Source organism: Ornithorhynchus anatinus, chromosome 10 (genome assembly GCF_004115215.2).
Source record: "Ornithorhynchus anatinus isolate Pmale09 chromosome 10, mOrnAna1.pri.v4, whole genome shotgun sequence".
In the NCBI taxonomy this organism is placed as follows: domain Eukaryota; kingdom Metazoa; phylum Chordata; class Mammalia; order Monotremata; family Ornithorhynchidae; genus Ornithorhynchus; species Ornithorhynchus anatinus.
The window spans coordinates 32,483,273-32,511,215 of NC_041737.1; the positions used below are offsets into that span (position 1 = coordinate 32,483,273).

General features: G+C 52.6%; 1 protein-coding gene across 1 annotated transcript; it reads left to right on the forward strand.

Annotated features, from left to right (window-relative positions):
* Positions 1 to 5,450: 5,450 nt before the first annotated feature.
* On the forward strand, positions 5,451 to 26,716 carry LOC100077314 (placenta associated 8). The gene is made up of 7 exons (XM_029074306.2): positions 5,451 to 5,507; positions 5,848 to 5,968; positions 7,243 to 7,286; positions 15,478 to 15,616; positions 19,468 to 19,592; positions 20,829 to 20,942; positions 26,450 to 26,716. Exons 1-6 carry the CDS (start codon positions 5,451 to 5,453, stop codon positions 20,931 to 20,933), a joined length of 591 nt encoding a protein of 196 aa, XP_028930139.2. The 3' UTR covers positions 20,934 to 20,942; positions 26,450 to 26,716.
* Positions 26,717 to 27,943: the final 1,227 nt, after the last annotated feature.

Genomic DNA, 27,943 nt, shown 5'->3' on the forward strand with positions numbered 1-27,943 from the left:
ATTCTATTACTACTATTCTAATCCCAGCTCCACCACTTGTCTGCTCCGTGACTTTGGGAAAATCACTTCACTCCTCTGTGCCTCAGTTACTCATTGGGAAGCAGCTTGGCTATTGGGAAGCAGCTTGGCTCAGTGGAAAGAGCCCGGGCTTGGGAGTCAGAGGTCATGAGTTCGAGTCCCGGCTCTCCCACTTGTCAGCTGTGTGACTTTGGGCAAGTCGCTTAACTTCTCTGGGCCTCAGTTCCCTCATCTGTAAAATGGGGATGAAGACTGTGAGCCCCACGTGGGACAACCTGATGACCTTGTACCCTCCCCTGCGCTTAGAACAGTGCTCCGCACTGTTTAACAAATACCATAATCATCATCATCTGTAAACTGGGGATCAAGGCCGTGGACCCAATGAGGGACCTGGGACGGTGTCCAACCTGCCTAGATTGCATCTGCCTCAGTGTTTGGCACATAGTAAGAGCCTAAAACTATAATTAAAGCAAAAAAGATAGCTGCCGTCAGACCAATGGGAATCTCCCTCTCGGTTGGTGGGGCAAATGTGCCAGGTGGCTTTCCACGGTCCAGGTGGGACGGAGATGTCGAGATCCGGGTCCTGCTCGTTTGTCTCTACCCAAATTTCATGCTCTCCCGGAAGTCTTCTTTAAGGTGAAAACAGTCGGGTAATCATGATTATTATTATTAATTGTAAATTTATTGTGTCCTGGGGATTGTAGATGATCTGATGGATGAGGCCCGAGAAAGCGATGAAACGGAAAAGGTTTCGCTAGGTACGATGCCCCAGAATGCCTGTACCCCTTCAGTAAATCAGTGGTTTTTACTGAGCTTCGCGTGCAGAGCGTCGTACCGACGAATTGCCTCGTAGACTGTGCGGTGGGCAGGGATTGTCTCTCTTTATTGCTTTATTACACTTTCCAAACGCTCTGCACACGGTAAGCGCTCAGTAAATATGATTTAATGAACGAATGAAGTGCTCAGGAGAGTACAGTGGAGTAAGTTAGACATGATCCCTTCCCTCAAGGAGTTTGCAATCTGTGCTTTGATTGCAGTAATGATGGGAACGCACGGGAGACCCAATCCTCGGAAGGATGATGGGGTTTCCTTATATATCAGAGAGCGGGATTACTAGCAGCGATCAAGCCAACCGTAACCCTGCACTACAGACCCTGTACGTTGTTCAGAATGTGTTGCCCGGGGAAAAAGGAGGAGGACGGGAAGTTTGAGCTCCAAGTAAACGGCCGCATTAAAAGCCTCAGGGCCCGGTGCCGGGTGACTCCCGCAGCCGAGACACGCAGTGAGACCAGCCACGTCTCTCCCCGGAAGCCACCAAGGATGAGCGGAGGGAATTTCGACGCTGGCGCTGCTGAAGGAGTCTGTCTGAGAACCAGTCTTTTTGCCCGGATTATCCGACCGTTTTCACCGTAAAAAAGACTTCCGAGAGAGCATGAAAACGGGGTAGAGACAACGGAGCAGGACCCGGATCTCGACATCTCCGTCCCACCTGGACTGTGGAAGACCACCGGCATATTTGCCCCACCAACCGAGAGGGAGATTCCCATTGGTCTGACGGCAGCTATCTCGCTCGCTTCAATTGTAGTTTTAGGCACTTACTATGTGCCGAGCACTGAGGTAGACACGATCTAAGCAGGTTGGACACGGTCGCGGGTCCCTCATTGGGTTCACGGCCAACTGATGAGGTGACTGAGGCGCAGAGAGGTGAAGTGGCTTATAGAAAGCCTCTATCTGTTACCGATTTGTACATTCCAAGCGCTTAGCCCAGTGCTCTGCACACAGTAAGCGCTCACTAAATACTGCTGAATGAATGAAAGTCCCGGAGCAGACAAGCGGTGGAGCGGGGATTAGAATCCAGGTCCTTCTGACTTCCGGATCCACGTTCTATCCACTGGGCCACGCTAAGGAGTCACATCTCTCCCTCACCCCAACGGGCACGAGGCTTAGAATGAAAGCAGGGCCGCCGCTGTCGACTCCCCCCATCGACCACGTGCGGGGATCCCTGTGAGAGAGCACCCCTGAAAGCTACAACCCCTCCTGGCCCAGCATCCCAGCCGAGTTGCCCCCCAAAATCAAGCCAACACGTCACGAGGTCCTAAGCAATGCGGTCTCCTGGAAACAGGCGTACGGGAGCGCGGCCGCACACGCTGTCTCGCCGTGCCCTGGGCCCCTCGGCTCATTCAGAGAGTGGGGCTACGGGCCAGGAGGGCAACAGCCCCCCAAACCCTCCTAATTGCCCTCTCCAACATCCCACATTCTTCCCCGCTTTTGCCCCAGAGCTGAATCTCCGCAATGCGGTAGAGGTCCAGTGGCCTAGGGGATAAAACACGAGCCTGGGAGTGAGAGGACTTAGGTTCTAATCCCGCCTCTTCTACTCGCCTGATGTGTGACTTTGGGCAACGCGCTTCATTTCTCTGCGCCTCAGTCTCTTCAACTGTGAAATGGAGATTCGCGTTCTTCCTCCTCCTCGACGGTGAGTCCCGTGCAGGGCAGACCTGAAGCTGCTAGGATTAACTTGTATCTTCCCCGGTACTCAGGTCAGTGCTTGGCCTAGAGTGAGCACTTAACAGATACGGGAAGAGTGCAGGGGCCTCTACCTTGTCTTCGCTGATTTTCCCAAAGCAGCGGACCCGTCAACGGACCGGGGCTCTGGCGACTGCTAAGGAAGTCTGGCTGTCCTGATAAATCGTCAAGATCTGAAAACCCTGACAGAAGTGATGGCCCCGCCTGACCCTTCCCCCGTCCCTGTCAGAAAGGAGCCAGGGGTGTGTGGTTCCTTCAGTCACGTTCCACCGATTCTATTTCCACGTTTTTTCTTCTGTTTTGATGGCGTTTGTTAAGCATTTGCTATTTGCCGAGCGCTCTACCGACGCAAGCTGATCAGGGTGAGCGCGGTCCACGTTCCGCATGGGACTCGCAGTCTCAATCCCCATTTTACAGATGACTCAGCTGAGGCCCCGAGAAGTTAAAGCGAGTTGCCCGGGGTCACGAACCAGATCAGTGACGGAGCCAGGAGTCAAACCCCGGTCCTTCTGACTCCCGGATCTGTGTTCTGTTCCCAGGGCCAGGCTGCTTCTAAAGGATATGATGAGAAGTCTGGACGCTGGGCTCAGAATGAGCTTCAGAGCCGTTGGAAACTTTCTCGGCTCAACAGGATACAAACGTCATCTAAAATAGCAGACTCAGAATCGCTGAATACAGAGGATTCATGGTCAAGAGTGGATTAACACAGGGACCGGTAACCCGGGCTTCAGCCGGGGCCCCAGTTGTTCAGGGGCCTCGTCTGACCACTCAAATCACGTCCCCGACCTTAACCTTTCCCACAAAACTGACGTTATGAAAGATAGTATTCTTTTTTAAAAAAAAAAAACACGTGGAAGGCAGGCCCAACCAACCTGCCTTGGCTCTTAAAGAGGACATCGCCCTTTAAATTGCCCAAAATAGGGCAAAACCAGAGAGGAGCCTGCACGTCCTCAGAGGGGCCTTAAAAAGTCTACTGCCTCAGCTTCCTTCCCTTTTCTCTCAACGAGCTCATCGGTGAGGTGTCGTTAGAGGGAGCTGGGTTAATAATGGCTCTCACTGCCCAACCTCATCCCCACCAGGCCCGGCTCCTCATCCCACTGCTTCCAGGAGAACTCTTGTCGAGCTCTTGCATGGGATACGTCAATAAGCGGTTACCTAATGGAAAGGAGAAAAGTGGACTCGGTGTTTAAGAGGCAGTCTGGGGATGGGGTGAAATAGATGGCGGGGAGAGCGGGGTACGGGGGAGTCCGTGGGACACGAGGAATGAGGGGATTCCAGGCCAGAGACAGGAGGCGGGCGAGAGGTTGGGGGTCGAGATAGATGCACTGAGAAGGTTAGCATCAGAGGAGCAGAGTGCGCGGGCTGGGTCGTAGTAAGAGCGTAGCGAGTCGATTAGACTGTGCGCCCGTCAAAGGGCGGGGACTGTCTCTATCGGTTACCGACTTGTACATGCCAAGCGCTTAGTACAGTGCTCTGCACATAGTATGTGCTCAATAAATACTATTGAATGAATGAGACGAGGTAGGAGGGAGCGAGCTGACTGAGTGCTCTGAAGCTGATGGTGAGGGGTTTTCGTTTGATGTAAAGGTGGATGGGACACCGCTGGAGTTTCTTGAGGGCTGGGGAAAATGATCCGGGCAGCAGAGTGAAGTGTGGCCCGGAGTGGGGAGAGACAGGAGGCAGGGAGATCAGCGAGGAGGCTGACGCGGTAATCGAGGCGGGACAGGAAAGTGATTGGATTAACGCGGTACCAGTTTGGATGGAGAGGAAAGGGTGGATTTTGGCGATGTGGCGAAGATGGGATTGAAAACGTGGGTCGAATGAGAAAGAGGAGTCGAGGATAACGACGAGGTTATCGGTTTACGGAACAGGAAGGGTGGTGCTGCTGCCTTCAGTGACGGGAAAGTCGCGGGGAGGAAAGGGTGTGGGTGGGAAGGTAAGAAGTTTCGTTTTAAGCATGCTAAATTTGAGGTGACGGGAGGACATCCAAGGAGAGATGTCTCGAAGGAAAGAAGGAACGCGAGGTTGCAGAGAGGGAGAGAGATCAGGGCTGGAGATGGAGATATGGGTATCAGACAGATAGAGGTGGGAGTTGGAGCCATGGGAGCGAATGAGTTCTCCAGGGGAGTGGGTGTAGATGGAGAATAGAAGGGGACACAGAACCAAACCTCGAGGGACACCCGCAGTTGGGGCTTGGGAGGCAGAGGAGGAGCCCGCAAAAGAGGCAGAAAATGAGCGGCCAGAGAGACAGGAGGAGACCCAGTGTCAGTGAAGCCGATGTTGGATAACGTTTCCAGGGGAAAGGGGGCGGTCGACAGTGCCGAGGGCAGCTGAGAGGTCGAGGAGGATTAGGCTGGCGTAGAGGAGATCCTCGGCGGGCTTTGAGAGGGCGGTTTCTGTGGAGCGAAGGGGACGGAAGCCAGATCGGAGGGGGTCGAGGAGCGAATTGGATGAGAGGACCTTGAGACGGTGGGTGCAGACAATTTGTTCAAGGAGGTTGGAGAGGAACGAAAGGAGGGAGCCGGTGCGACAACTGGAGGGAACTGTGGGGTCGAGGGAGGACCTTTTTGGGATAGGGGAGACATGGACACGTCTGAAAGCCGTGGGGAAGAAGCCACTGGAGAGAGAAGGGTTGAAGATGGCAGAGAGGGAAGAAGGGAGCAGGGGCAAGCGTTTCGATGAGGGGTGAAGGAATGAGGTCAGCCGGGAAAAATGGGAGAGCTGAAGAAGGGGCAGGGAGATTTGAGGAAGATCGTGTCCGATACAATCAATTTTCTCAATAAAGTAGGTGGCCAGATCATTAGGGGCCAGGGATGGGGATCCGGGGTTGTGGGGCGGCGGGAGGTTTGAGGAGGGAGTCAAACATCAGGAACAACTGGCAAGGGTGACGAGCGAGGGTGTCGATAAGGATGGGGAAATCATTTTGCCGGGAAGAGTTAAAGCGCACGGAGATCAACCTGAAGTGGGTAAAGTTGGCCTGATACCTAGATTTCCCCCGTCAGCTCTCTGCAGCTCTTGCGCGAGAACAGAGGAAGCGGACTGTGGCGTAAAAACCACAAGGACCTTCTGTGGGTTGAACAAACCAGCAGGGATCCAGATAATAGCTCTCTAGTAGCGCAAGTCAGCCGGTAGCCAAGACCACGGTGGCCGTCCTAGCCGCTGCCTGCCAGTCTGCAGGGCCCCGACGCTCTGCTGGGATCGCTTTGGCTCTAAATGGGTTTGGAAACACCGCATCACTCGGGCAGGAAACGTGAGGAGAAGGGACAACGTCCGGAGACCCCAGCGGTCACTCTGTGGACCCTCAAGGGAGGGAGCGGATTTCTGGACGAGGGAGTCCAGCCTGACAGTTTCCGCATCGCCTTCGTGGCTACCTGCCCCCACCAAACCTCCAAGAGACTTCAGCGGGGGGGAACCTCTTCTTTCCCGGGTGTCCTGTGGGAGGATGGGGACGGCCCAGGCCCTTAGAACCCCCCCCCCCACTGACCCTGACAGAGCGCAGGGCGGCGAGGCCTCGATTTCCCGGAGCCGTAGCCTCGGCTCGTCGGTCAGGCCCGCGGGGAGGACGTTCGGAGAGGAAATTCCTTTTTCCCTCCAACACGGGGCTCGCCCGGATCTAGGTGCCAAGCTGATGGAGGAGGATTCCACCCTGCTGCCAAGACCACTGGGGGTGAAGCCCCAACCCACCGGGCTCCCCGAGGGGCGTGACGTGAGCACACGTCTGTATCACAGACGTAGGAGGCTACTCCATCCCCTGCCAAGATGGCGGATTCTTGGGCCGTTCAGGAGACAACTCGAGTGAAAAACCCTCCCCACGGGACCGCAGACCTTAGGGGTTTTCATTCCCTCTAGGGGATTGGGGTCCAGAGTCCTCACAGCACACCCCCACCCGGTTACCAATCGGTCCATCAATCGATGGCATTTACTGAGCGCTTCCTAAGTGCAGAACGGAGCAGTTACTCTGTCAATCAATCATATTTACTGAGTGTCTACTGCGGGCAGAGCACTGTGCCAGCTCTTGGGAGCCTACAGCATAACAGAGTCGGTAGGCACGTTCCCTGCCTTCTCTAACCGCTGGTGACAGACTCAATCACTGGGAGCCCCACCCTTAGCTGGCAAACACCAGATTTCGTTTTCACTCCCTAGGAAACTCAGGCTCCCAACGTGTAATTCCAACCGTGGCGTCGATTAAACGACCTCGGTCTAAGCGCAGGGGCCGATCCGAGAGAGTCAGGTTGGACGGGGTCCCTGTCCGCGTACGAGACGGGGCAAGTACCGACTTGCCATCTCACGGACGAGGAAACCGAATCGCAAAAGATTCGCCGCGGTGGCTCCGGGGAAAGAGCCCGGGCTTAGGAGTCGGAGGTCACGGGTTCGAATCCCGCCTCCGCCACCTGTCGGCCGCGTGACTTGGGCCAGGCCACTTGACTTCTCGGTGCCTCGGTTACCCCGCCTGGAAAACGGGGATGAAGGCTGCGAGCCCCACGTGGGACAACCCGATGACCCTGCATCTACCCCAGCGCTTAGAACCGTGCCCGGCACATAGCGAGAACTTAACGGATACCAAAATTATTATTATTATTCCATTTCCCCAAAGTCACCCCTAGGCCTCTGCTTTTTTCTACGTTTCCAGGATGCCCTTTGCACCATTTACATATTGCTAGGGATATATTTAAACTCACGGTATAGAGCTTTCATTTTTAGTTTGCCTTCTAGACAAGAGCAAGTCATTCCTAGATCTCCTGTTTGTAAGTATTTTACCTGCATCTTTACTACCGAGGCTAAGAAACGTGATTAATTGCCATACGCGTGGTTATTTCTGAAGAGATTTTTTTCTTTGGTTACAAAGGAGTCAGATCCTTCAGTAGCAGTGAAAAAGTCAGTCAGCTGAAAGTGTGTGCTTAGGGTAACTCTGAAAATTAACTGGCACTAATTAAATGTCTTTTGCTTCAGAAGGACAGTTGTTGGATAATTTTGAATTTAGTTTGGTTAATGTGCTAGATGATCGTATCTCACTCCAATTTAAATCTGTGTATCGTCCTACACTTTTCTTTAATTGGTTTAATTTCATTTCATTTTTTTAAATGAAGCCGGTGCGGGGAAGGTGGCGGGGCGGGGGGAGGCTGGCTGGCTCCTAGGATTTAAAGCCGGTTTCACCTCTACAATATCGCCAAGATCCGCCCTTTCCTCTCCACCCAAACGGCTACCTTACTATTACGGGCTCTCGTTATATCCCGGCTAGACTACTGTGTCAGCCTTCTCTCTGACCTCCCTTCCTCCTCTCTCGCCCCGCTCCGGTCTATTCTTCACTCCGCTGCCCGGCTCATCTTCCTGCAGAAACGATCTGGGCATGTCACTCCCCTTCTTAAACAACTCCAGTGGTTGCCTATCGACCTCCGCTCCAAACAAAAACTCCTCACTCTAGGCTTCAAGGCTCTCCATCACCTTGCCCCTTCCTACCTCTCCTCCCTTCTCTCTTTCTACCGCCCACCCCGCACGCTCCGCTCCTCCGCCGCCCACCTCCTCGCCGTCCCTCGGTCTCGCCTATCCCGCCGTCGACCCCTGGGTCACGTCCTCCCGCGGTCCTGGAACGCCCTCCCTCCTCACCTCCGCCAAACTGATTCTCTTTCCCTCTTCAAAACCTTACTTAAAAATCACCTCCTCCAAGAGGCCTTCCCAGACTGAGCTCCTCTTCCCCCTCTACTCCCTCTGCCATCCCCCCTTTACCTCTCCGCAGCTAAAGCCTCATTTTCCCCTTTTCCCTCTGCTCCTCCACCTCTCCCTTCCCATCCCCACAGCACCGTACCCGTCCGCTCAACTGTATATATTTTCGTTACCCTATTTATTTTGTTAATGAATTGTACATCGCCTTGATTCTATTTAGTTGCCATTGTTTTTACGAGATGTTCTTCCCCTTGACGCTGTTTAGTGCCATCGTTCTTGTCTGTCCGTCTCCCCCGATTAGACTGTAAGCCCGTCAAACGGCAGGGACTGTCTCTATCTGTTGCCGACTTGTTCATCCCAAGCGCTTAGTACAGTGCTCTGCACATAGTAAGCGCTCAATAAATACTATTGAATGAATGAATGAAAGTCGGCGGATAAAGTTTCATTTGCTGCATCTTGTTTGGTATCTCCAAAAATTACTTCCAGTTGGTGGGAGAGCGATTGCAATCCCCAAGTCAGGTGAGTTGCCTAGCAAAACCAAGAGGAGTGGATCTGGGAGCATTAGCAGAACTGCGTAAGGAAGCTAGTCCGAATTAGCCTAAAGAACGAATCGTAGGAGAGTCACGATCATAATAATAATGATATTTGTCAAGTACTTACTGTGTTCCAAGCACTGGACTAAGCATTAGGTTGGAACACATACGTAGCAGATACAATCCCTGCCCCCCGTGGGGCTCACGGTCTAAATAGGAGTGTTTTTTACAAAGGCGGGATTCTGACCTCTCCTGTTGAAGTCTTCTCCGCTGGGGAGTCGTGCGTGAGCGTGGGCATGCCTCTTTAACATTTCGCTACCATTTGCTGAGTGAGGGGCACCCCACTAAGGAATCGGGAGGATCGAACCTCAGAGAAATCCCCACGACTCCCCCATCGTTTCACCGCCCTCCTCCAAGCCACCCCGAAGGAGCCCGGAGGCCGCGGGGAGGGTGGGACGTGAATTTAGTTTCCTTAACCTTCTCGTCACTTCACCCGCCGCCGAGGAGACCCGTGGGCCGCTACACTCTCCCACCCCTCTCCGTTGCAAATTTCCCAGCTCCCGCCCTCTTCCCTAACCGGCCTCACTTTCTCGTCACCTCCCTGCCCGTGCCGTCCCCGAGGCCAAATGTAGGGGATGTTGGAGGGGAGCAGGAAGGGAGTGAGAGAGGTAGAAATCTGAAGAAGCCAAGCTTTCAGGACCCAGCCCAGATCACTCTGAGCTTGTTTTACCCCGGCGGGTCCAGTTGTCCTCCCAAATTAAAAAACAAAAGTTCCCTACAGCGCGACTGATTCGTTACAGGGCTTCGGCTCCAAGCTGCACACCAGTACAATAGGAGATTAGCAGGATTTGGGGTTCAACCCTGGCTGGGTCTCCTTGTGAGCCTGAAAGGACAGCTACTGACGGTGCTCGAGTAAACTAGTCATTGAGACTAAGGACTAATAACGAATAACACTAATATCGATAGTAATGAGAGTGATATATATTAACCACTTACTGTGTTCCCAAATCAGGTCAGACCCAATCCCCGTCCCGCAGGGGGCTCCCAGTCTAAGCCGTAGAGAAACGTGCCATTTTGCAGATGAACTCCACGTTTTCTGGGAGGACCCCCCAGCCTCGTAGCAGTTGTGTTCCCAGCCCGATCCAAGGGAACACGGTCACCGAGCTCGGTGGCGGAAAACCAGGCGGAGGGAGGTAGAGGGGTGCCTTAGACCGTGAGCCCGTCGATGGGCAGCGATCGTCTCTATCTGTTGCCGAATTGTACGTTCCAAGCGCGCAGTCCAGTGCTCTGCATCTAGTAAGCGCTCAATGAATGCGATCGAATGAATGAATATAATAGGAGACGAGTCAGCTGAAAACCAGGCTGGCCAATGCGAAACAAAATGACTGCCTGTCCTCTAGTTTGCGGGAGGGGAGTCCACCCAACTAGTTCCCCTTCCCAGCCAAACCCAGCGCCGGCATTTCGACTCTGGTCCTCAGGCCTTAGGTGAGGTCTCCGGTGAGGCCCCAGGCCCCATATCTATTGCATGCCTCATTCATTCATTCATTCATTCGTATTGATTGAGCGCTTACTATGTGCAGAGCATTGGACTAAGTGCTTGGAATGTACAATTCGGCAACAGATGGAGACAATCCCTGCCCAAAGACGGGCTCACGGCCTAAATGGGGGAGACAGACGGCAAAGCGAAACAGAACAAAACAAAAACACGACAACATCATCGAGATAAATAGAATCAAGGAGATACACACCTCATTAACAAAATAAATAGGGTAATAAATAATATATACAAATGAGCACACTGCTGAGGGGAGGGGAAGGGGGAGGAGCAGAGGGTGGTGGGGAGAGCAGAGAGAAAGGGGAGCTCGGTCTGGGAAGGCCTCCTGGAGGAGGTGAGCTCTCAGTAGGGCTTTGAAGAGGGGAAGAGAGTTAGTTTGGCGGAGGTGAAGGGGGAGGGCGTTCCGGGACCGCGGGAGGACGTGGGCCAGGGGTCGAAGGCGGGATAGGCGAGAACGGGGGACGGTGAGGAGGTGGGCGGCAGAGGAGCGGAGCGGACGGGGCGGGCGGTAGAAAGAGAGAAGGGAGGCGAGGTAGGAGGGGGCGAGGTGATGGACGGCTTTGAAGCCGAGAGTGAGGAGTTTTTGTTTCGTGTGGAGGTTGATAGGCAACCGCTGGAGGTTTTTGAGGAAGGGGGTGACACGCCCGGAGCGTTTCTGCAGGAAGATGATCCGGGCAGCGGAATGAAGAATGGACTGGAGCGGGGAGAGGCAGGAGGAAGGGAGATCCGAGAGGAGGCTGGCGCGATCATCCAGTCGGGATATTAAGAACCTGTCCAGACTCGAACACGAAGGCTGCCAGGTTCTGCCCTTGTCCCCCCTCGTTCCCTGCGGTCCTGACGCCGGTCATTTCACTTGTTCCTGCTTTGGCAAAGAGGCCTGGGAATTTAAGTATATTAATGTCTGTCTCCTCCTCTACATTGTGAGTTCCCTGTGGGCAGGGAGTGTCTGTTGCCCTCTTCCAAGCACTCAGTAGAGCGCTCTGCGCACAGGAAGTGCTCAATAAATATGACCGAATGAACGAATAAATGGAAGGCGCTTACAGTCTAGGCTGGGAGACAAGACACGGAAATAAATTATGTACGTAAGAGCCGTGAGCCTGAAGGTGGGGTGAATCGATCCAAGCACAAGGGTGATGTGGAAGGAAGGGGGAGTAGGGGAAATGAGCGCTAGTCGGGAAAGGTCTCTTGGAGGAGATGTGCTTTTAATAAGGCTTTTAAGATGGGGAGAGCGATCGTCTGTTGGATACGGAGTGGGAGGGAATTCTAGGCCAGAAGCAGGACGTGAGCGAGGGTCAGGTTTGTGAGACAGGGAGGATAGTGGGGCTGTCTAGTGGTGGGAAATTCAGAGGGAGGACAGCGTCCTTCCATATATTTCCCCTTTGCTTCTACCTTTCTCTTCTTCCCTTCTCCTTCCTTTTCTTTTCTGTGTGTCTAGATGGATAAAGGGTGACCTGCACATACAGAAGTCAGGCCCCTGTAGAAGGACCAGAGGAAGTTTTCCCAATTCCCTACCACTCCCTTTCAGGGTCCGAATGCGAAAGGAATTATCCTCCGAGTTGGGGACTACGGGCGGGGGAGGGGAGAAGCCCAGAGTTCCCACAGCAAGGGACTCTCAGGTCCCCGAAGGGAGCGGAGCGAACCACGGCCAACCCGCGCTCTTTCCGGACACCCCGGGAATGAAACCCAATCTACCGCGGCTGTTGCGGATATTCGCCAGGTTTCTCTCCATGTCTGTCCTGCCCGTTTTATTCTGTGAGTCACCTGCAGGCCAGGGACCGTGCCTGAGTCTTGTCCGCGTTCGTCCTCCCCAGCCTCCAGCACAGGGACAAGCCCCAGATCGAGCTCTCGATCGATCAGTGGTATTTATCGAGTGCCTCCCGGGTGCAGGACGCCATTTTAAACACCCGGGAAAGTACGGTGCCATAGAGTTGGTAGGCACGCTCCCTGCCCGTAAAAGGAGCTTACGGTCTAACAGGGGAAGACAGAGGTTAAAAGAAATCAGAGAAAGGGGAAGTAGCGGGACGGGAGGCTATACGCGGAAGTGCTGAGGAGCCGTGATGACTATCAAAGTGCCTCAGAGATCCTCGGCCAAGTATGCAGGCAGCCCAGAGGATGGGTGGATTGAAACTCCCGCCTGGAAGGGGGATGCCCACTGCTTAGGGGGCCCAGGGCGGTCATTGACCCCACGTGACTGCCACTGCGGACGCGAAGCTATCGAATGACTTTCGTTTTCAGACAGTTAGAGCTGGCCACCCCGGCCCCAGGTGGGAGCCAGAAATAGAGGCGAGAGGTCCTCTCCCCTTTTTGCCCCCCCGCTGGTTAGCCGGGACCCCCCAGCCTGCCCCGTGGACGGGAGCGCTTCTCCTGCCCACCACCGACTGCAATAGCCGGGCCCCGGCTCCCCCAGCTCCGGGTCCACGACCACGAGGCATTGATCTTCCTAACGGTTGACCTGGCAGCGACCAAGCCAGTTTCCGAGGGACGTATTGACCGCCCGAGGCCTAGGCAAGGGTGATTCACAGACTTACTCACTCCCCCCGCCACTCGCTATATTTACGAAACACATATTACTTATGCGTATCATGATAATAACGGCATGGGTCCCCTTAGAGACGAGATAATCAGATCGGACAGTCCCCGTCCCACTCGGGACTCGTCGCCTAAGGGAAAGTGAGTTTTTTGCCCCGTCCCACCGTACCTCCTTGATCTCACACACTTCTCTCTTCTAACGCCACCCTATTCCCTCGACTTCCATCTCGTCTGTTTCACCACCGATCCCTCAGCTAGGTTCTTCCCCTGGCCCGGAACGCCCTCTCTCTTCGTATCCCGACAGACCGTCACTTAAAAGCCTTAACTAAAAGCACCTCTCCCCCAAGAGGCCTTTTCCGGCTACTCGGCCATTTCCCTCTTCCTCTTCCTTCCGTGCTGCCTTGGCACTTGGGTCTGCGCCCTTTACTCACCTCTCCATCAGTCCCGCGGCACTCATCTATTTATTTACAGCACTGTCCGTCTCTCCCTCTGGACCGTAAGCTCGTTGTAGGCAGATCTGTGATAGCGTACTCTCCCAGGTGCTTCATACAGTGCTCTGCGTGCAAACCACACTCAGTCAGTGCGATTGATCGACTGACTGATTGAATCCCCGTTTCACAGATGAAGAAACGGAGGCACTGAGAAGCTAAGTGTCTTGCCTAAGGACATACGGAAGGCAAGTGGCGGAGTCAGGCTCAGAACCCGGGTCCACTGAGTCCCAGACCTGCTTCCGCACTTCTTCTGCCCCATCTTTCCGACAAGAAAACTGAGGCCCAGAGAAGTTAAAGTGATTTACCTAAATTCAGGCAGTAGACGAGGGGCAGAGCTGGCTTTAGTCTCCAACTTCCAGGCTTGCGTGCTTTCCACTAGGCCATGGCTGCTTCTCAAGGTATGTCCTTACCAAAGCCTTCGTCGAAGGAGAAAAACAGCACCTGGGGAAGCAAAGAAGAACCCAGTGGCTGCTACTGTAGGCCGGAGTTCCTGCCGCATCCCCCCAATCCACGTCCTGCCTCCTCAGTTTCGACAGACGATTACTCTCCCCCGCTTCAAAGCCTCATCGAAGGCCCGCCTCCTCCAAGAGGCCTTCCCAGACGGAGCCCCCCCCTTTCCTCATCTCCCACTCCCTTCTGCCTCACCCTGACTCGTTCCCTCCGCTCGTCCCACCTCCCAGCCCCGCGGCACTTTCGGACCCCATCTGTCGTTTTATTCATCCGCATTCATGTCTGTCTCCCTCCCACTAGCTCGCTGTGGGCAGGGAATGTGTCCGTTTGTTGTTGCATTGAACTCTCCCAAGCGTTTAGTACAGTGCTCTGCTCACAGGAAGCACTCAAGAAATACGAATGAATGAATGAATGAGCTATGGAGGGGGGAATCCCGGGCAGGCAGCCATGGCTACAGCTGCGGCGGAGAGTGCGACTTCTCATAGCTTCTCCTGCTGAGGTCATTTAGCTCCTGGAGGGGCTCCTGGGGTGTCACAGCTGACGGTGAGGCTTTTGTGAGTCACCGATATTGGTTATGTGCCCCTTCTGCCCCCGCGGTGGGTGACTTGACTGCATCACTGCAGCCAAAGCCCCCCGGGCAGCCAAGAATGCCATCCAAACCCCTACCTTGTCAGTACAATCACTCATCCCATCCCGACTGGATTACTGCATCTGCCTTCTTTCCGACCTCCCAACCTCCTGTCTCTCCCCGCTTCAGTCTATACTTCACTCTGCTGCCCCGATTATCTTTCTAAAGAAACGCTCTGGGCCTGTCACCCCGCTCCTCAAAAACCTCCAGGGGTTGCCTATCAACCTTCAAATCAAGCTAAAACACTTCACTGTTGGCTTCAAAGCTGTCCATCCCCTTGCCCCCTCTTACCTCACCTCCCTTCTCTCCTTCTCCAGGCCCGCACATTCCGCTCCTCTGCCGCCGCTCACCTCCTCACTGGGCCTCCTTCTCGCCCGTCCCGTCGTCGACCCCCGACCCACGTCCTACCTCTGGCCCGGAACGCCCTCCCTCCTCACATCTGCCAAACTAGCACACTTCTCCCCTTCCAAGCCCTAAAGAGAGCTCCCCTCCTCCAGGAGGCCCTCCCAGACTTAGCGCCCCATTCCCTCTGCTCCTCCTCCCCTCCCCATCGCCCCGACTCCCTCCCTCTGCTCTACCCCTCTCCCCACCCCACAGCACTCGTGCGTATATATGTTCATGTTTATTATTTTATCATTCTATTTATTTTATTAATGATGCGCATCTATCTGTATCTATTTATCTATATTGACGCTACTGATGCCTGTCTAACTTGTTCTATCGTCTGTCTTGCCCCTTCTAGACTGTGAGCCGTTGTCGGGTAGGGATTGTCTCCGTTGCCGAATTGTACTTTCCGAGCGCTCAGTACAGCGCCCTGCACACAGTAAGCGTTCAATAAGTACGACTGAATGAATGAAGGAAGGAAGGAATGACGGTCTAATCTTACGGAGATAATGTCAGACCTTCCCGCATCAGCTCTGGCCCCCCGAAATCTCCCAGCCTAGGGCGGGAACTATTCCACCGGACGAAACCACGCTGCAGCTAAGTTCCCTGAATGCCGCTGGCGGGACCAAAGCATCATTTCAGAAGACAATCCTGCACGTTTAATCTCGGTTTGAGTTTTTTTTCTTTGTGTTTTCTTTTTTTCAGCCGTCCAACTTCCAACCCTCCTCCCTGAAAATGCAGCAGCCGATAGTGATTGTGACTCAACCGCAGTTTGGAGTTGCTGGGGCTCCCGGGATGAACTGGCAAACGGGCCTCCTCGATTGCTGCAGTGACTTCGGAGTCTGTATGTAACCAGGGCCCGCGCGACGTCGAATCGGACACGGCTTGACGGGGGAGATCAGTGGGGCTGGGCCGTGCGGGGGTGGATGTTATTCTAGAGCCGTCAACGGCAGACCCCGATTCCCTCCGTAACCCCGACGAGCCGTGCCGCCATCTTACGGCAGGGGCAGTGAGGGTGGCCGGGGCGGCTACCGGGGCTGACTACAGCCTCGCTCTGACTCCCGTCAACCGGTCCCAGCAGCCGAGACGCCAGCTGAGTGCTAAGCAGGGCCTCGTGTAGACTGAGGCCGGGGAACGGGAGATAGCGGCGACAACTTCCTTCCTCTGGGATCCTTGGCCATCTTGGGGTCGGTTCCTAGTCTTCCTTCCCCGCTCCAGTGTTCCCGAACCCTGGTCAGAGGAGGAAGGAAACGGTCAATAAGGCGAGCAAGCAGTGGTATTTCTTGAGTGATTACTGTATGTGGAGCATTACATGAAGCTCTTGGGAGAGGACAGTATAACAGAGTCGGTAGACACGATCCCGGCCCACGAGGAGTTCATAGTCTTCACGGGGAAAACAGATTAGGGACAGGGGAAAGAGTTGAGTAGAGGAATATGCCTATTGCCCAAAACTTCCCCTTTGGCCCATCTGAGAACAGTCTTACCTTGGAAAACAAGTTTTGAGGAGAGTGACAAAGCAGAGGAGGTAGGAAGATTAGCAGGAGAGGATTGAATCGCGCAGAGAAGAAAGAGAGGGAAAAACGCAAACCGAGACGCTGATGATCGGCCTCCAGGCTCTCCGCCACCTCTCTCCCTCTTACATTCTGTTCGCTTCACCTGCCACGCTCCAGTTTGCACTGCTCCTTCCTCCCAAACTCACGTCCTCCCTGGGTCTTGTGATCGACTCTCCAACCTCTGGTTCCTGCCTCACTCCCTTTCTCCTCGACAAAATTCCCTCTCTTTTCAAATCTGCCAGAACTCAGTCCTCCTGAAACCCCACCCTCTCTTGGAGATGCTTCCCGGTTAAGCTCCAGGTCACGTCTACCCAAAACCGCCGTTAGCCCTTTGGTTTATTTCTACTTGTTTCATTTATCTAAATATAAACGGTAATGGGAGTGATCGAGAACTCACTGGATGCGACCAACTGTCCTTGGGAAAGGAGGAAGAGGAATTTTAGAAGGGCTTCCAGTCAGTTAATGGTATTCCTTCAGTGCTTACTCTGTGCAGCGCACTGGACTGAGCAGTTGGGAGAGTACTAGGCAAGATCCCTGCCTTCCGGGAGCTTACAATCCACTGGGGGAGACAGACGCCACGATAAATCAATTATGGGAGGGTATTGAATTGAGAGAGCACTAGAGTCTGTCAGATTAGGTTGGGGAGGGATTTCCCGAGTTGGGGGAACATTGTGAGCAAGGGGATGGAGGCGGGAATGTAAAGGCCGAGATGCCGGGTTAGCTGTGGGGAATGAAGAGAGAGAGAGCTAGGGAGAAGCAGGGCAGGAGAGTGTTGAAGCCAGTCGTGCCTAGTTTTTTCTTGATTCTGAGGAGAATGTGCGGCCGTATTGGTTATTTGAATCTATACTTCCATCAGTCCATCGATCAATAGCATTTCCTGAGCACTCACCAGGTGTAGAGCCCTGTCCCGAGTGCTTGGGAGAATCCAATACAACAACTCATAGACTCAAAATTTCTACTTTTTTCACCTAGTTTATAAATCAGTGATATTTATTGAGCACTTACTATGTGAAGAGCACTGTACTAAGTGCTTAGGACAGGTTAATACAACAGAATTAGCAATATTAGTAATTAGTAATTAGAATTAGCAGAATTAGTAATATTTATGTATGAAGATATATACATAAGCGCTGTGGGGTTGGGGTGAATATCCCAGTTGCTTGGCAATTTTCATCATTTGCCTCCTCCATTAGACTGTCAGACCCCTGAAGCCTGGGATTTGATCTTTCGCATACGGTGTATGTTTCCAAGCCCTCGATATGATGTCCTGCACATCACCGGTGGCCAGTACACCAGTTCTCCACATAGAACGAGTGCCCAGCACAACATCCTGCGCACAAAGTAGGTGCTCGGTAAAGGGTTTGCCTGAGTTCTGGCCCAAGAAAAGTCTCTGAAGTCAGAGAAGAGAAACAGAGCCAGAAAAATGGAAAGAGGCAAAAATTAGAGAGGCAAAAAAAAAACAACGAATGGGATGAAAACCAGATTACAGTGGATGAAGAAAATAGTTGGTGAAGAGCAAGTGAAGAAACCTATCTGAGGAGCCGGGGCAAGAATGGGAGCAGGGAGACGGGGTTGATAGCTGTCGGGGCACATTCGGGGCCTGAGAAGGCTTCAAATCAGCACTATCTAGTGAACCCTGACTGGGTGTAGTCCGCAGAACTAAGATCTTGGGCCCAGATAATAGATTATTAGTCACGATCCCTGCCCGCGGAGCTTACGATCTAGAGGGGAAGATGGGCATTAAAATAAATTGCAGCTTGGGGGAAGATCTGTATGTACGTTCTCTAGCGGTATGTGATGATACCGGAACTTACGCGGCTTGGAAGTGCTGAGGGGGTAGTTGGAGAGACTGGGCAGATAAGCGATGAATCAGGCCTCCTGGGGATGTGATTTCAAAAGGGCTTGTGGGCAGGAAACACGTCGACCAACTCGGTTGCGTCGTACTCTCTCAAGCACCGTTGCGTCGTACTCTCTCAAGCACTCAGTACAGCGCTCTTCACCCGGTGAGCGTCCGGTAAATACCGTTGACTGATTGGTCTGCTGGAAGTGACGGAGAGAGAGTCCCGGGCAGGAGGGAGGGCGTGAGCAAGACGTCTGCAGCCAGGGAGATGAGAATGAGACGCAGTGGTTAAGTGGGCTTGAGAGGGGTGAAGCACGTGAACTGGGGTGAAGGGGAGAAGAGAGAGGATAAACAGTGGGGAAAGAACGGATGGAGTGCCTCAGAGTCACCGCTCAGAAATTCCGGTTTGGTACGGAAAAGAATGGGCAACCCCTCGGAGGTTTTGGAATCGTGACGCCAATTCATGCCAAGGAATCAAGAGATCTGTATTTGAATCCTGCCCCCACCCACCACTACCTTGCTTGTCCCTCTTCGGTGCCGACCCCGCGTTTTCATTCCTTCAGTCCCATTCACCGAGCGCTTACCGTGTGCAGGGCACCGTACTGAGCGCCCGGGAGAGTACGGCACGACAACAAACGGACACGTTCCTCGCCCACGATGAGCTTACGGTCTAGAGACCGTAAGCGTCCCGAACTTGAAAACGGGGAAGACGTTGGTCCATCTCCCGGAGATGGGATTTGTTTTGACCCCCTGCAAAAGAAGATATTAAAATACAGACCTAGCCGGGAGTTCAAATGAAGAAAAATGTGAAGTGCAGACAATTAGATCTTATTTGAGAAACGTAATAGGGTTGGAAAGAGAGGGAGATGGGAACGTACCGACCTTAGGCCCAAGAGGCGGTTACCACCATTTTAAACTAAAGCTCCCTTTCCTCGATGTAATCCTCTTACTGAAACATGATCGGGATGGTATTGGTCAGGCGCTTACTGTGTGTCAAGCCCTGTGCCGAGTGCTGGGGTAGATACCAGCTAATCAGGTCGGACACAGTCCCCATCCCACACGGGGCTGACGCCGCTAATCCCCGTTTCCCAGATGAGGTAACGGAAGCTCAGAGAAGGGAAGAGACTTGGCCGAGGCCGCACGGCAGACAGGCGGGGGAGCCGGGATTAGAACCCGGGTTCTTCCGACTCCCGGGTCCCCGCTCCACGCCTTAGGCCCCGCGGCTCTGGAAGCTCAGGAATTCTGCGAGTCTGAAACGTTCGAGGAAGAATATCTGCTGACTCTCTTTCCATCTGGTTCCAGGCCTCTGCGGGACATTCTGCTTCACGTGCCTCTCGAGCCAGGTGGCCAGCGATATGAACGAATGCTGCCTGTGCGGGTCGAGCGTGGCCCTGAGGACTATGTATCGCACCAAATACCGCATCCCCGTGAGTCACCATCCGTCGGCCCCGACTGGCTTTATCCGGTTTGATGGCGCCGGGGTCGGTTCCGGCCCTAACGGAGCTGAGCGGTTCCCAGGTCCACATTACTGAGAGCTGAAATGGGTGACGAAGTAGAAGGATCCATTCCTCCCTTAATGGAACCCGGAGAAGCGGCCCCATCACCCCCACCGGCCCGATGACCTTTAAGCCCCCTACGGTTCTCCGGCCCGGTCGCCGCAGGGAATACAAATACTGGCTCCCGTCCTGGCCCCCAAGGAGCCCGTAATCTCAAAGTGGGGACTTTCCTCCCTGAGTACGTGGGCCCCACCGGTGTGGAGGGGGCCACCCAAAGAGACCCCACTCTACAGGTCTAATATTTAGAATGAATCACCTCACTACCGCCCACCTGCCAAGGGTCACCTGTTACGGCGTAATCCAGTCAAGACTCCCCTTCCATTAACGTAAACCTCGCCCGACTCCACTCCATCACCTTTGGCCCAACTCCTCCCCCGGGTTCCGAGCAATTTCGCTACTCCCGTTGCTGTAGGATTGACAGCACACAGGTGGTACGTGACGATGCAGGCTGCTCAGCCAGCTCATTTTTCACTCCTGAAGCGGCAGACAGGCTCCTCTGTCGCTTCAGATTCAGGGACGAGGGGGAAGAGACGGGGAAGTCTGAGATCCTGGACTTCACTAGCGGCTCTTGGTTGCTGCTCTGTCACTTCACGTGCTTAACACTGGACATTTCCCCCACTCAGTTTATAAACACCTACAAATTTTTCTTTCACCTGGTGGTTTGTTTGTTTTTTTATAGTTTATGTCAAGCACAGAACTACTGAAAATCAGGCACCCAAATCAAACATCCGCTATTCCGTTCTTTCCCACATCACCGAAACTATTCTCCAAGGGCCCCCGTCCTCATTCTCACCCCGCCCCGAATGAGGTTTTCCAATTGCCGAAGTTGTCGATGGGTTGGCGTTGATTTGGCGGTGTTAATGGAAGGGCTATGTCAATGACTGGACGGTAGTCATCGGGGACCGACTGGGTCAGGCGGCATATCGACCCCATAAATAGCCGTCTTTAAAGCCGCGAGCACAACCTCCGCTGAATTCTGCCACCGGAGGCCGGCTCCCCTTCCCTCCTTCCCCAGGACATCTCCACGCACTGGGACACCGCTTAAAATCCCCTGAGGGTATTAACTTCTAGTATTCACATGACATTTTCGTTTCTCTTCAAACCCAGGGATCCATCTGCAACGACTATATGATTACCATGTGTTGTCCTAACTGCTCTCTGTGCCAGATAAAGAGAGACATTAACCGCCGAAAAGCGCTGAATATTTTCTAGAAGAGCAAGGTGAGTCAACAGGGTATTTCTCCCAAGAGGTCGCTGCCGTCTTACACGTCTTTGAGTCTGTTTTAAAGAAAATTATGCGGCTCTCAGTATTATAATTCTCTTTAAGCCCTCCTTTCCCCTATTTGCCCTCCCTCCTGCGTCCCCTACTCACTTGATCTGTATCCCTTAATGAATTAATCAATCAGCGGTATTTATTGGGCATTTACTGTGCGCAGAACACTGTACTAAGCACTTGGGAGAGTACAACCCAGTAGACCCATTCTCTGCCCACAAGGAGCTTACGGTCTAGAGCGGGAGTCGAACATTAATATAAAAAATTAGCAATATATATATACATGCACACACACACTGTGGGTCTGAGGGGGGTTGCCCAGGTGACACAGAAGGGAGAGGGAGATGGGGAAAAGAGGGCTTATCCCTTTGGAGAAGACGTGATTTTAATAAGGCTTTGAAGGTGGAGAGAGCGGCGGTCTTTCGAACAGGGAGGGGGGAGGGAGCTACAGGTCAAAGGGAGGACGTGGGCGAGGGGTCGGAGGAGAGGTGGATGAGCCTGAAGTGTGCTGGGTGCGCCGCCTGGACTATGATAAGAAATCGGGGAGGGAAGGTAGCCCTCCCTCCTCACCTCCGCCAAACTAATTCCCTTCCCCTCTTCAAAACCCTACTTAAAGCTCACCTCCTCCAAGAGGCCTTCCCAGACTGAACTCCCCTTTTCCCTCTGCTCCCTCTACCCTCCCCCTTCACCTCTCCGCAGCTAACCCCTCTTCTCCCCCCTTTCCCTCTGCTCCTCCCCCTCTCCCGTCCCATCCCCTCAGCACCGTACTCGTCCGCTCGACTGTATATATCTTCATCACCCTATTTATTTTATTTAATGAGATGTACATCACCCTGATTCTATTAATTTGCTATTGTTTTAATGAGCTGTTCTTTCTCTTGACTCTATTTATTGCCATTGTTCTCGTCCGTCCGTCTCCCCCGATTAGACTGTGCGCCCGTCAAAGGGCAGGGACTGTCTCTGTTACCGATTTGTCCATTCCAAGCGCTTAGTACAGTGCTCTGTACATAGTAAGCGCTCAATAAATACTATTGAATGATTGAATGAATGAAGGTAGGAGAGGGGAGAACTCATTAAGTGCTTTAAAGCCGATGCAGAAGAGGATGGGCAACCACTGGCGGGTCTTGAGGCATGGGGAGATGTGGGCTGAACCATTTAGCACCCGATACGACCCCACGCCCAACACTTATGTACGTATCCATGTACTCTCCCATTTCCCCTCTCCATCATTCAGTTTTACTGCCAGTCTCCCCCTCTAGATTATCAGCACCTGGTGGGCAGGAATCTCCCGCTCTCTTCTACATCACCCTTGGACTTATTCACCCCTCCCTCAGCCCACGGCAGTTACGTACATATTCACCATTTATTTATATTAATGTCTGCCTCCCCCTCTAGATGGTAAGCTCGCTATGGGCAGGGGACGCAGCTACCGACTCTGTTCTGTTGTACTTTCCCAAGTATTTAGTACAGTGGTCTGCACACAGTAAGTGCTCAACAGATATGATTACTTAATAATAATAATAATAATAATGATAATAACGATGTTGGTATTTGTTAAGCGCTTACTATGTGCAGAGCACTGTTCTAAACGCTGGGGTAGATCCAGGGTCATCAGGTTGTCCCACATGAGGCTCACAGTCTCCATCCCCATTTTACAGATGAGGGAACTGAGGCACAGAGAACTGAAGTGACTTGCCCACAGTCACACAGCTGACATGGATTTGAACCCATGACCTCTGACTCCCAAGCCCGGGCTCTTTCCACTGAGCCACGCTGCTTCTCAATTAATTGATTGAACCGTGTCTACGAACTCTAACTGGATTCTTCCAAGGATGGGTTTCTGTACACGTTAAGAGCTCGATAAATACCACTGATCGCTTGGCCCCGTATTTTCCCTCACGTTTCTAAACTCTCCATCATTCAAGATAAATCTGGGGTTCCACGTTCTCCTGCCTCATTCTCTCCGACCGGCCTCCTCCCGAGCCCTGCGTGGGCAGGGGGTGAGCAAGGACTAGGTGGCTTGGAGCCCCCTTAAAGTCAGGGCTCTGGAGTCTGCCACCGGAGCCCAGACCGACCAGTCTTTCCCAGTTTCGAGCTGGGACGGGAGACTGGCTCCACAACCCCTAACACCCTGGGGAGGCGGTGATGATTCGGACCTAGGGACTGTGAGCTTTGTCTTGTTTTTGTCCGTCTGTCTCCCCCGATTGGACTGTGAGCCCGTCAGTGGTCAGGGATTGTCTCTATCTGGTGCCGAATTGTACATTCCAGGCGCTTAGTACAGTGCTCTGCACATAGTAAGCGCTCAATAAATACTATTGAATGAATGAATGGAGCAGCGGGGAGACTGAGGACTCAGGCTGTTGACTCTGTGGCTGGTGGTTTCTATCAATCGATGGATCGATCGCTCATATCGATTGAGCACTTCCTGTGTACAATCCACCGTTACCCTTGTCCTTTCCTGTCTACCCCAACTTAAACCGGGAGCCCCGGGTGCGTGTGATGCTTCACCCCGAAACACCCAGTCAAGTGTTTAATAAATATCACAGTAATAATAATGTTGGTATTTGTTAAGCGCTTACTATGTGCAGAGCACTGTTCTAAGCGCTGGGGGAGATTCAGGGTCATCAGGTGGTCCCACGTGACCACATTCCAGATGAGGGAACCGAGGCCCAGGGAAGTGAAGTGACTTGCCCACAGTCACACCGCTGACAAGCGGCGGAGCCGGGATTCGAACCCATGACCTCTGACTCCCAAGCCCGGGCTCTTTCCACTGAGCCACGCAACTAAGCCGCCTGCTTCACTTAAAAATATGGCTTCTGCTTTAGCAAACTTTTTAGGAAAGGGGAACGGCCTAGAGGAAAAGTAAAGGAGAAACCCTCCTAAACTGGAAATATTCACATCGCTACATTTTCACTGGTGGAGACATAGGTTTACAGCCATGTCATCTCCAGTTTCCTGACATTCCGAATTGTTTCCCTGAATTTTCCCTGCTGCACTAGATAACTCCTTGTGTTTCTGTTGTTCTTTCCTAAGTCCTTAGTAAATACTAAAAAAAACCCCCTATTAATTGATAGATATTATTATTATTGTTACTACTAAATTAATCGATTATTACCGTTATTATTGTTAAGTGCTCACTATGTACCAAAGCACTGGGGTAGATACAAGATAAGAGAAGCGGCGTGGCTCTGTGGAAAGAGCCCGGGCTTGGTCGTGGGTTCTAATCCCGAATCCGCCGCCTGTCGGCTGGGTGACTTTGGGCCAGTCACTTAACTTCTCTGTGCCTCAGTTCCCTCATCTGTAAAATGGGGATCCAGACCGTGAGCCCCAGGTGGGACCCCCTGCTCACCCTGTATCGATCCCAGTGCTCAGAACAGTACTTGGGACATAGAGAGCGCTTAACAAGTGCCATCATTCTTATTAGTATTATTATAATCCGGTCGGACATTGTCCCCGTCCCACTTGGGGCTCCCAGTCTAAGTGGGAGGGAGGCCAGGTATTTAAGCCCCATTTTACAGATGAAGAAACTGAGGCACGGAGATGTTAAGTGACTTGCCCAAGGTCACACGGAAGTCAGATGACAGAGCTAGGATTAAAATCCAGGTGCTCCGACTCTCAGGCCTGCATCCTTTCCTCGAGGCCTTAGAGAAGCAACGTGGCTCAGTGGAAGGAGCCCGGGCTCGGGAGTCAGAGGTCATGGGTTCAAATCCCGGCTCTGCCACTTGGCAGCTGGGTGACTGTGGGCGAGTCACTTCACTTCTCTGGGCCTCAGTTACCTCCTCTGGAAAATGGGGATGAAGACTGGGAGCCCCACGAGGGACAACCTGATGACCCTGTATCTCCCCCAGCGCTTAGAACAGTGCTCTGCGCATAGTAAGCGTTTGACTAATACCAACATTATTATTATTATTACTGCACACAGGAGGAACTTAAGCCAGCCCTCTTCCCCAGCAGATTTATCTGACGTCCAGGGATAAGGTTCTGAAATCCAGTGTACGGTCCGACATAAGCAGGGGGCCCGTGAAAGACTGGCATTTAAAGGAATTGCTAATTTGGATTTTATCTATCATTAACTCAGCCTTGCCAATTAGCTTGACCTCCCGCCAAGGCACACCTCCCTCCCTCCTTCCCCCCACCCCGGCCTTCCAGAGCTTGGAACATTTGGGAAGCCTCGGGGTGGAATTATACCCGCACTTTGTTCCGTCTTGAGATTTTAAGGAACTACTCTTATTCTTTCAAAAGCTCTTCGTGCTTAGCAAATATTTTCCTAGCTGGAAACCGGTTGCTTAGAAAACACAGAGGCTATTGTGCGACAAGCCGGGCTGGTCTTTTTCAGAGAGAGGCAAGATAATGAATTAGAAGGCAAAATTCCCCACAGTGTATAAAAACTTCAGGATTCAGCTCGCCAAAAAAAATTCAAAAGAGCACTCTTTTTTTTTGCTGAGACTTCCCTTGCCTCTAAAGCGAGCAGCAACGAGCCGCCCGCGTCGGACCATCGGATCATCCGAAAACAAGATTATCGAGATGGGTCTGGGCGACGTTGACTCCGGAGGAGTAAAGGCTTTGACTGTGTTTTGGATACTTCCAGTTTCTTTCTTCCTGCATATTTTAAATCCTCAAATGACCGATCCTGAATTCTTTCAGATCTGAGGTCTGGTCATTCTGAACTCTGAACCCCCCCAGTGATCCCTTATGGAAAGTTCCCAGGTGTATTAACTTTAGGTCTCTTATTACCCAAGTGAGAGTTGAAATGAGTCGGTGCAGCTTTTAAAAAAAAAAAAAAATAGATGTGGAGAACTCACCAGCTCTTCCCTCCGAGATGTTTCAGTTTCCCTCGTTTTCTTCTCCGCACAAGGCCTCCGCCCACGTAGGGAAGCAGCAAGGCCTAGTGGCTAGAGCCCGGGCCTGGGGGTCAGAAGGTCACGCTTCTAATCCCGACTCTGCCACTTGTCTGCTGGGTGACCTTGGGCCGATCACTTTACTTCCCTGTGCCTCAGTGACCTCATCTGTAAAACGGGGATTGAGAGCGTGAGCCCCATGTGGGACGGAGACCGGATCCGACCTGATCGGCTTGAATCCAGCCCGCTCCCTAGTACGGTGCTCGGCACATGGTAGGGGCTTGGCAAAAACCATATTCCCTTAGCTGCTGAGTGAGGAAGAGGGAACCCTTGCCCCGTTGACTCCTCTAATAAGCTTGCTGACGTCATGGCTCCCGCTTCCATTTAGAATCCCGGGCGGAGGCCCAAATGGGCCTCAAATGGGCAAATGCCCCCATTCGTTCATTCAATCGTATTTACTGAGCGCTTACTATGTGCGGAGCACCGTACTGAATGCTTGGAATGTACAATTCGGCAACCCGAGACAGTTCAGAAGCATTAGAGGAAGGCGCCGAGAGAGGAAGATGAGTCTCGGAGATGGAAATGTGGAAATATGCATGTGGTTTTTTTTTTTGCAGATGGAGGTTTGGTTTTTGATGAACAGATCGCCATCGAGGACAGCTCGTGAAAGATTACCACATTCGCTTTCTCCTCTGCTATTCTGTCTTCTGATTTAATCGCCGTAGCTTGGTATGGGCCTATGAAGAAAGCACACTCTCAATTTTTAAATGGGAATTTTCCCCAAATAATCTCTTTCCGCCAGCGTTACAAGCTTAACCTCAAAAACCATGTTACCAAAATAAAAAAATTGTCAGTTAAAAAACACTCTCAGAGTGCCTGATGTCAGCAATCTTTCTTTGGACTGTTTCAGTGAGGTCGTTTGAAAATCGGAACGTAATGCTGCAAAATCGTTGATTCATCTGCAGCGGTTCCCGATACAGTCGCGTAAGCTCACTACGGACAGGGCATGTATCCGCTAATTCTGTTGTACTGTACTCTCCCAAGCACTAGCACAGTGCTCTGCACACGGTGACTACTAGGTAAATATCGCCGATTGTTTCGCAGCTCAGTTTCACATGGACAATAACCCCCGGAGACATGTCGTCGCTAAGATCCGTACGTCTGCCTGGTTCATTCTCGTATTCTTTTTCTCTACCCAGAGCTAGTTCTGGACAAAGGAAGTTTTTACCTCAGGTCAAATGCAAAGCTACCTCTGACCGAAATAGCCGGAGAACTTTAGCATCTCTCCATCTTAGCCACCTCCATTTTCCTTCTCGAACAAATCGCGTCCTCTGGTTCACGCCGCCTGCCTCTTCCTACCCACCACCACCTCTTCGAGCCTCTTCCCAGCTTGACCGTCCTCTTCTGACCTTCCCCCCAATCTTTTCTCCTCTCCATCACCGTATCTCTCCCTCTTCATTCACCTTCTCCTTTTTGTCCGTCTCTTCCGCCCGTCTCCCTTCCTCTTCCCTTCTGATTTTCCTTCTCACCCTTTTTTTAGGACTCTCCTCTCCCAGCCCCGACCCCTCTTCTCTAAATTCTTCTCATCTCCAGTCCATCCAAGGTTGGGAGGATATTTTTAGTCCAAGGGACGCCACGGTTCTATTTTTAACTGAGGAGGACCGGAGGATTCCCGGAGCCCTCCACTTCCAACCCTCTGAAAGGTCTGAAAATAGGATTTACGCTTCCTCATCGCTGTTTCCAATTTTAAAGGAAAGGGAGACGGGCGCTCCGTGGGCCTGAAAGAATACCTAGGCATCTCCTTGCTTCCTTGCGGTGTCTCGGTAAGAGGCCACCATTTTAGCCTGCCTCACCAGGAGCTTGGGGCCGCAGCTTAATACAGTGGCGCTCAATAAGCTCACTAAATTCCACCGACGGATAGGTTGAGGCGGCGAGGACCTTATAAGACCTCGCGCATCCTCTAATTCCGTTGCTTCTCTCTACCTGAAGTTTAGATGAGCGGCGGATTCCCCCATTATCCCGTAAACTCCTTGAGGGCTTGGATGGTGTCTACTAACTCTACCGTGCCCTTAATCGGTGGTATTTATTGAGCGCTTACTGGGCAGATTACT